This window comes from Artemia sp. Qi Xiang Cuo, chromosome 8, assembly GCF_049724085.1.
Source record: "Artemia sp. Qi Xiang Cuo chromosome 8, ASM4972408v1, whole genome shotgun sequence".
NCBI classification, from domain to species: domain Eukaryota; kingdom Metazoa; phylum Arthropoda; class Branchiopoda; order Anostraca; family Artemiidae; genus Artemia; species Artemia sp. Qi Xiang Cuo.
The window spans coordinates 5,341,901-5,351,416 of record NC_142801.1 but is presented as its reverse complement, the minus strand read 5'-3'; the positions used below and the strand labels follow the sequence as shown (position 1 = coordinate 5,351,416).

The 9,516-nt window shown below is 33.2% G+C and overlaps 1 protein-coding gene across 6 annotated transcripts in view; it reads right to left on the bottom strand.

Annotated features, from left to right (window-relative positions):
- Positions 1-270: 270 nt before the first annotated feature.
- LOC148949092 (uncharacterized) overlaps positions 271-9,516 on the bottom strand; it is a 33,936-nt gene continuing 24,690 nt past the window's right edge. For 3 of the 6 annotated variants that reach the window (XR_016142071.1, XR_016142072.1, XR_016142070.1), the window contains one exon: positions 271-1,210. Coding sequence is in view for 3 of the 6 variants with exons in the window: in XM_089092821.1 (XP_088948947.1) it covers positions 3,048-3,917 (870 nt within the window). In the remaining 3 variants the exon portion in view is untranslated. Of the gene's footprint in view, positions 1,211-1,258; positions 4,258-9,516 lie in introns of those variants that run through there. The other 3 variants (XM_089092821.1, XM_089092819.1, XM_089092820.1) reach the window with 1 other exon arrangement.

Below are 9,516 nucleotides of genomic sequence, written 5' to 3'. Positions count from 1 at the left end.
GTTGCTAAATTTATAATTCTTAGCTAAGTTGGTATAATCTTCTTCTTCTTCTAATTGTAAACGAAAAGTTGCTGAAATTATAGTTTTTACATTTTCCTGGTCTATCATGCTCATATATACGACGTTGATTTGTTTTTCGCAGACCACACTAACTTTCTTTGAAGAAACGAATAACAGTTCAATAGGGATAAGTCCTTGATTTGACAGTGAAAAACAAATACAAAAGTTCTGAATATTTCGAAGACACAGTCGGTCTTCATTATCAGCAGAAATACTAAAGTAATATAATTAACACAAACTATATTTATACAGAATTTTTTTTTTTAATAAATTCCGGATCACTGGATTTTACCAGTTCATTGCCTTACAAAGTTTGTTAACTGGGTCCATTCAAAGTTTATAACTGAGTATATATAACTGAGTCGCCCTTTTGAGACTCTAAGCGGGCGGGTATTGATGGGGTGTATGAAGCCTAGCTTACTTGTTTGCCCGCAAGTCCAGACGACTTGCCAGTCAACCAGTTTTTAATTCATTTTCTGTAAGTGTAAATTTTTGATTATACATCAAATAAAGGGTAAATGAATAACGTTCATTATTCTTTTTCTAAAATTGTTTTACTTTTGACGTTATATTGTAATCTTTGAAAATTGACGAAAAAATTAAATCATTGATAGTATTTTGGGAGTTATTGCCATTAATTTTGAAAATTCACCTACATAAGGTGCATTTTATATTAATGGACTGATCTAGGAATTTTCTAACCATTTTAGTATTTAAACTTTTTAACTGGTATAACCGTATCAAGCGCGAACAAGCTTGTCCTGGTAGATATGTATGAATTAGCTGAATATTGAGGCTAAGTGAAAGAAATAGAATTGATAGAGGAGTATGCTGCTGCTATTTGAAGGGAGATTGACGCTTCAACTACTGATGGAAAGTTTTACATGTGGAAATCAGTACATCCCCTCTGGAATGAGGTGAATAATATAAAATCCTAGGACAAAAACATAACTAAATCAATATTATCTAATTTATAATGATAATTTTTCCCTATATCTTTTCCTGCAAACCCATTAAAAAGAGTCCATTATCATGCCTCTATCTTCGCGTGAAAGATCTCATTCCTATGATTTATTTGGTCGAGCATCTTCAGAATTTGAAATAGAGAAACAGTTTTCCAAAGTGATCATTCCCTTGATTTCCAGTCAAACTAAAAAAAAATTGATTTTCTTTAAAACTTATCACATATAATTCAAACACAAATTTTGACAAGCTACATTTTTAATCATTTCAAGCAGAGTTAAAGCACGAAACAATTAGTTAACGGTGTAGCTTATTGGCTAAAAAATGAAGCATAAACTCTGGAAACTAAGAAATTTGTAGTAATGCACAATATACAAAAAACATATTGATAATGCAAGAAAAAATACAGAAGTAATTGAAATAACAAGGTCTAAATGGTTTTAAGAGAAAATCGTTAAATAAAAAGCTGACAGAATGGGCGATGTTGAATAATGAAGCAATGAAAAGCTAATGAATACATTGAAAAATGATTTTATTCTGACAAACAATCGCAATAAATTCCAGCAATTTACTGGAATAAACATAAATCGACATAAATATTTTTACAAAACAATACAATTTACAAACATAAATCAACAAATTCTAGCAATGTATTAAAAATGCAAGCTCCAAGCTCAATGGGTTGTGCACCAAAAATTTACAAGAGCAAGGGCAAGCAGAGTCAGCATAACTGCTGTGCATTTGGGTTGTACTTGTAACAAATATTTTACACCCGTACTATAGTATAAACAAAAGTCCATGACTCAAATTTATCATGTATTTTAAATAACCTAACTTAGCATTGTCCTGGCAATTTTTTTTATTTACTTGAATCTAGTTATATGTATAATACTCACTTAAAAAGACATGTAACCACATAACACAAGTCTAAGCCCGATGGCCTAGTAATTTAAAAACAAATACCTCAAATGAAAAATTAAAAGACCCATATAGAAATTCTTTCTTTTGTAAAACAGGCGGTTATTCAACCAATTATAAAATATTACTTTAACAAAATTATTAAGTTTTTATTAGTATACTGTTTTATATTGATCTTTATTTATACTAGTGGCTTTATTTCATTTTGAAATACCTGGAATCTCTAAAAACAAGCAAAAGATTTTAATTCATAAACCTAACAGTTAGGTAATGTTCTACTACTGCCTACTGCTGATTACAATCTTTTTACCATTCAGGATAGCTATGTTTCCTCCTTTGGTTCAGATAATTTTTCCTTTTCATTTACTTCTTTCATAAATAATTTTGTATCTTCAATTCAAATTCTATTAATTGCATTCTTTCAGTTGTATTTTTAACCCCTTTGTAAATGATTATCTATTTTCAATTCAAATTCTTTTAAGTGAATTACTTTGAACTTAAACCTTTACCATTTTCATAAATAGTTTTGTATTTTTAATTCAAGTTATTTTAATTACACTCTTATAATTTGATCCTTTTATTCCTTTCATAAATAAAATTTTATTTTTAATTCGAAGCTTAGCATCAGTGGTTTATTTGAGTACACTATATACAGGCTACTCTTATTCTTTTAGCTTGACGCCAATGCTCTTCTAAAAGCTAATCTTCTTACCATTAAGGTTGATGTTCCCTGTGCAGTTTTTAGTGTGCTATCTTTCAACTCTCTGCTACGGTTTGGGTATATAAAAACAAAGGCGACATTTTAACATAATTCCATAGCTGAGATTTAGATCTTTCAATCTGCCGACTTGCATTTACAAAATTTTGGGTACATACTTTTAGATTGAAAATACATAGAAAAATTGTCGGTAACAGTTGAAAAAATGAAAAATTTTAATTTTTTAAGCAAGTTTGGATCCTTCCAAAATGAAAAGTATAAGCAATACCATAATTCTGGTTCAGTGAATGGATAGACTTAATACAAATGAATTCAATGATATGTAAATCTTGTTCCTTTGATGCAAGCTGTTTCGTAAAACAGCTTGTTCTAGAAAAAAAATATAAGATTAGCTTTTTAATTCTTCTTTTAATTGCAAAAACCATGAATTTATGTCAGACGCACTCAGTTCCGTCATTGCTTCTAAATTGATGCAATTTGACCTAAATACATTTATCAAATATTCCAAGTTTTTGTTGCTGAGATAGCTCAATATTTTTTCAGTGCAGCCATGTGGCAAGTCATCAAGGTTGCTACAAAGAAAATATAAACTTTCAATGCCAAGTTCAAGTAACTCTTTCCTTTCCACACCCTTTCTGAAATGACTTTTTATTATGGCAGCATACAATGGAAATTCTATTGTATAGTTTGTATATTTCATAGCCTTTACTACATTTTCATTCCTCATGTACATTGCCAACGAGCTCGTCTCTTTTGTCAAAATGTCAAAAAACGAAATAGTACAATGACAAATCTTTTCATTCTTCATTCTTTCCAGTTCTCTCACACTTTCCAGAAAATCACTCACATCAAAATCGCCCATGTGAATCATGTATTCCTTTATTTCATTTACTGATGGCAAATTTCTTTCACTTACATATAAATTTGCCACTTTCATTTTAGCTATGTGGCAGACAAGATATTCAGCAACTTCATCAAATTCATCAGCTTTAGCTTTATCAAGAGGTGTACGTCCATTCAGACACGTAATATTTATGCCAGACCCAAATTCCAAGAGGACCGCAACAGCTTCTATACATCCAAAGATACAAGCATAATGCAGTACTATTTGACCATACTTATTTCCAAAGTCAGCTTTGGCACCATTTTCTAATAACAGTTTCACAATCTTCCTGTTGCTATATGCAGCTGCCAAATGCAGTGGTGTATTCCCAGATTTAGTTTCAGCATCAATCAAAGCGCCTTTATCTAAAGCCATCTTAACAATTTCTATATCACCACATGTAACAGCATAATGAAGAGGCGTATCTAAAGTTGCATAAAAAGAGTTTTCACTGTTAACTTTACAACCGCAATCTAAAAGCAATTTAGCAATTGATATATGCTTGTTTTTCAGAGCCTCGCAAAGTAATACATATCCATTTGACCATTTTTTTAGTATGACAGCCCGAAGGTATTGATTAACTCCCTTGTTTTTTCGAGTTTTCCTTTACAAACGACTACTTAGCTCGTTGTCCCCAATTGTCAGGATAATTTTGGTTAAAATTGATGTTCTCTAATTGAATATTCTTCTCTAAATGAATGTTCTGTGTTAGCACCTAAGAAAAAGTATTTTTTATTAGAATCTTCCTTATAACTCATTTTATACGGAGGGTGGGGCATACGTAAGAATGCACATAATAAATTACTTGTAATAAACTTTAATATGGGTGAGTAGAAGAATTTAATATGGGTGGAGCTCAGTTAGAGACTGATGCAACTCTCAATTAGGACCCATAGAAGAGTCTCTCCCCTTCTCTGAGCAATAAGAAAATATGTCAACATTCATTAAAACAGGAAAACAAGAAAATGATTCTGGCGTTTAGCTCCTATTGGACAAATCATTATAGAGTTAATTGCATATCCGTTTCTTACAAAACTCTCTTTTACCAACCTATTCAATACTTCACACTTCTCTCATAACATTCTAATATCCTTTGCGTCTTATGACTTTTACGTTTGGCCCCAGATGAATGGTAAAAACTACAATCATTGCATAGTTTCTTAGATGATAAAATTAAAGCAACTACACTTGTAAAGTGAATTGACACATTTTTACAATGTGATCAGCTTTTTTGAGGGGCCTTGTTTTAGGTTGGCATATACCTGATTTTGATGTTTCAGAATTATGAAGTTTTAAATACTTTTTTCACAAAAAAGTTTTTCAAAAAAGGTAAAGAGCTCCATTAAGCCAAAAATGAGTAGATATAAAGTCAAACAATCAAAACAGAATACATTTAAATGTTTTCACTTTTTCTGCTTTAATAAATAAAAAATTATCAACACTTTAAGGAATAAATATTAGCATATGTATGTTGAACTGACAATCCAAAGGTCCTTTGTTTCTTTTTCGTTTTTTTTTTTTCATTAAAGTGCAAATTATGTTCTGGTCTTGAGCAGGCATGGGGTTTAAAAGCCCTACTCATGTTAATTTTTGCTCGTTTTCTGTTTGAATCGTTTATTTATTTTGATTTCTGTTCGTTTTGGTTTTCATTTATTTATTGATGGTGATTTGTGGGAGCTTTACGCTGAGAAGATTATTTGACTGTATTTCTGTTTTGTTTTGGTCTAATGGAAATCTTCATTTTTCTTTGAAAAGCTTGTTTTGTGGAAAAGTTTATCAAATGAATTTCTGTTTGTTTTTCATTGACATAATGTCTTTCAGTGAAAAAATATATTTTACATTTTTTTTTTCTATAACAATCCATAGTTTCGCTTGCTATTTGTATGTTTGAGAAACTTTTTCAATAATTTGTATTTGGACACAAATAGTATTGTTTAATTTAATTTTATACCTCCTCAAGTTGACCTGAAAAATAAAACTTAATATCATTCCCAAAACATTCTATCTATACTTTTTGACAGCCTGGATACACTTAGAGTCTTTTGATTTATTTAAATTGTAAGAGCAGAAGTTGTAAGATTAACAGCCCGAAAGTTTGAACCTCCACTCATTCTAAAGATATTGCTGAGGTTTATTATTGGTAAGTATACACGCAGTGTTTTTTGATTTAGTTTTAAAACAACATTTAGTTTTAAAGCATAATGGGTCAATTGCATAAATATAGGAGATTGACAGTTCTAGTCATTTACCACCCATCCTCCCGGCGATTACCCCCCCCCCCCCTACCTCCGAAAAGCAACCCTCAGTAAATCCCCCCCCGTGGAAATTAAGGTTTTCCAAATTTGATAATTTTATTTGTTTTTATTTCTGTAGGGGGAACTAGTTTTGGTAATTGTGTATTAGGCACCAATCACTCAAGTTTATGCTGTGTAAAATTCGAGAACACACCAGTTTTTTTGTTACTTTAGAAATAAATTTGGGCTTTAAATATCCAAATTAGGGGGGGGGGGAAGTATAGCGGGTATACATGCACAATGTGTTTGGTACAATTATCCTACATATTAAATAGATGGATAGAGAAGCGTATTTTAAAGCCAAATATACGGCCGAGAACATAGTAAAATAACATAAATGAAAGGCGCAAATAACATAAACTTTGATCAGCGATCATCATAGAACACTTAAATGAAATACTACATTAACCTAATAATAGTATTTAATACTTGGAAAATCGGTCATTGAAAAAAAAGAACACTTAACACTTGGAATAAACACTTACATTAAACATTACATTTACTTTATACTTTTTTTTTGTTTTTTTTTGTAGTTAACAAGATTTCCAGATATTTCTCTATTCTTCTTTTATTTTTTAGTGGCCATACCTAGAAGAAACTGTTTTCTGACTTCAAACTGTCCCAATACTTTACCTCCACCCCCCTCCCCCTTATGTGCAAATATTGAGCCTAAATTATATATTTCCCATCTATTCTGTCAGTTGTCTTTGTCTTGTCTCATGCTAAGATGAAGAAATTAACGAAGAAACCGGCTTGTTCTCGAGTTTTACAAAGCGTAAACTTGACTGAGTGGCCCCCTACAGAAATAAAGAAATAAAACTCAAATAAAATTCTCAAATTTGGAAAGCCTTATTTTCCACAGGTGGTATTTTCCGGGGGGGGTATTTTCTGTGAGGCGGGGATGTTTTCCGGGGGTAGGTAATCACGGGGGGGGGGGGGGTAAACATCAGCCATCAAGATTGACATACCCGATATTCCAAAAGACATAGTTGCTGGATATTCCTACTATGGCGAACAAAATAGCTGTCTCAAAATTTTGACTTGATGTGTCTGGTAAATGAAAAGGGTTTGGGTGAAGGTCTCCAATCTCTTTTTACACTTAAAAGGGGCACTAGAACTTTTAATTTTGAATTGAATTACCTTTTTTAAAAGTTTAAATGATATTTCTAACTATTATAGAGCGGCGCTGCTTAAAATATAGATTATATACCCTTTTGAAAACCAGCATACATATAGTTTTTTCGTTTAATTGAAACTCCCCCTAACAATTCCTTATAAGTTTCACCTTAAGACCCTTAGCGTCATGAGTTACGGTAACACTAGTGGTACTATTAATAGTATACACATAGTGCCTTCTGACTAGTTCTAACTCTGCCACAACTTACACTTACATGTTTAACCTAGTAACGTAAGTATTACTTGCGATATTGCTTTGTCAACTTTTTGAAAATCCACAAGCTCATAGTTAGTTTTGATTCAGTTTAACATCTGCCTAACTTTTCCTTATAAGCTTCACTTTATTACTCTTAGCTTGCGTAGTAGCAATAGTTGTAGCATTGCTACCAACCATTATTACCTGATATCAGGGTGGATTATGAAGGGGGGAATACACAGGGGGTAAGACAGGGGCGTTGATTGCCCTTAAATTTTTTACCATCGTTAAAACGTCATTAGAATTTTCAATTTTCAACCACAAAGTATTTCCATAAACACTCCTACCATATGTTGGGGTCGAAAAAAAAAAAATAATTCATAGGAGGTACATGACTCTTTAATTAGGCAATGATACAGTGTTTTATCTGAAAATAAAATCGAATCATAAATCTTATAAACTTAAGACGTTCTGCATAACCAGTGAATATATATTTTTTTTTCTGAAGTGGTAGAAAATTTTATCATTTTCTTGTAGAGGGATGCAAAAACAAAAAGTTAGATAACATGCCCTTCATTCGGTGGAATCGTGTTAAAGCATTTGGTCAAGCTTGATTATAGTAAGTTTGTGATTATGACTATATTTTAAATTATCAAATCCACTTAATTTTAGGAAGAAGACATACAGAACAAATTTTTTTTTTAATAAAAAGTTTACTTGTATTTGCTATAAATGGAATCGAAGTTATGAAGACTCTTTAGGTGTCAACGGAATGGAAGTTAAAACCGTTAACCTACCACTGTGGGGAGTAGGGAGGGGTCCTGAATTCTTGTAATGAGGTCATGTACCACGGCAAGTCGTCGGGGATTTTGACAAAACTCAATGGAGACCTACTCCATTGAGTTTAAAAACTAAAAACAAATATTTAGTTTTACCATTTGGAAGTCTTCTCACAATAAAAAGTCTACAAAGGGAGGGGGAGGGTCCCCAAATTCTTCTATAAAGACATGTTACAGAAGGAGTAACCAGAATCGTTCTAGTCCTATTGGTAAGTAGGAGTAAATACCTAGTTACGGCTTATGGGGTCTTCATTCTACTCGATCTCTGTAGGGGAGGTCTTTAAGTTTTAGGCACCATTATCTTTACCAAAAGAGTGTTTTTATATCACAATAAAACTTCTCGGGAAGTGATAATTAGTGCTCCACTTGCGATGTGAAGAGGCTGCTGCATACTAAGGCAACAGCTAGTTGGTAAAAGGAGGCCAGAAGTAAAAGCTAGTTATAGGTTTGGTGATCCAGGACTAGCTATACGGGAATACCCTTGCTATTTTTGTTATACTCAATAACTATCAAACAGTTCATGGTAACGAACTGTAAGTAAGGAGCGACCCGGCTCAATGGTGAGCGAAACTCTAGAAAACGGGGTTTTGATACCAATTGATACATCGAAAGAATCAAATTTTAACGCTGAATTCAAATATATAAATTTCATCAAGTTTAGTTCTACCCATCAGAAGTTACACGCCTGAGAAAATTTGGCTGATTTTCGAAAATAGGGGGAAAGACATGGGCGCCCATATGGGAGGGGGGCAGGGGGGGGGGGGCTCCTGCCACCACCACCCCTGGCTGAATGATGCTGCCTTATTTTTATATTTTTGTTCTGAGATTTCTATTATATAGCATTAAAAGTAGAAATTAGACGAAGTTTGCCCCCCCCCCTGGAATTCAGCTTATGGGTGCCCATGGGGAAAGACCCTCTAAAAGTTGTAGAATCTTAATGAAAATTACACCATCATATTCAGCGTATAAGAGAACCTTACTGTAGAGGTTTCAAGCTCCTATCAACAAAAATGTGGAATTCTGCATTTTTTGCCAGAAGAAAGATCCCGGATGCGTGTTTTTTTTTCCAGGGGTGATCGTATCGACCCAGTGGTCCTAGAATATCGTGGGAGGACTCATTGGAACGGAAATTAAAACTTGTAGTGCCCTTTTTGAGTGACCAAAAAAATGGAAGGCAACTAGGTCCCCTCCCACGCTCATTTTTTCCCAAAGTCACCTGATCAAAATTTTGAGATAGCCATTTTGTTCAGCATGGTTGAAAATATGATAAGTATGTCCTTTAGGATGACTGAATCCCACAAAGTCCCCGGGGGGAGGGCTGAAAGTTATGAACTTTACCCATTGTTAACGTGTAGTATTGGTTATTAGGAAGTATACAGACGTTTTCAAAGGGGATTTTTTCTGGTAGTAGGGGGGTGGTTGGGTCGGGGGTCATTTGGGAAGATCTTTCCATGAACGAAGTTTTCATG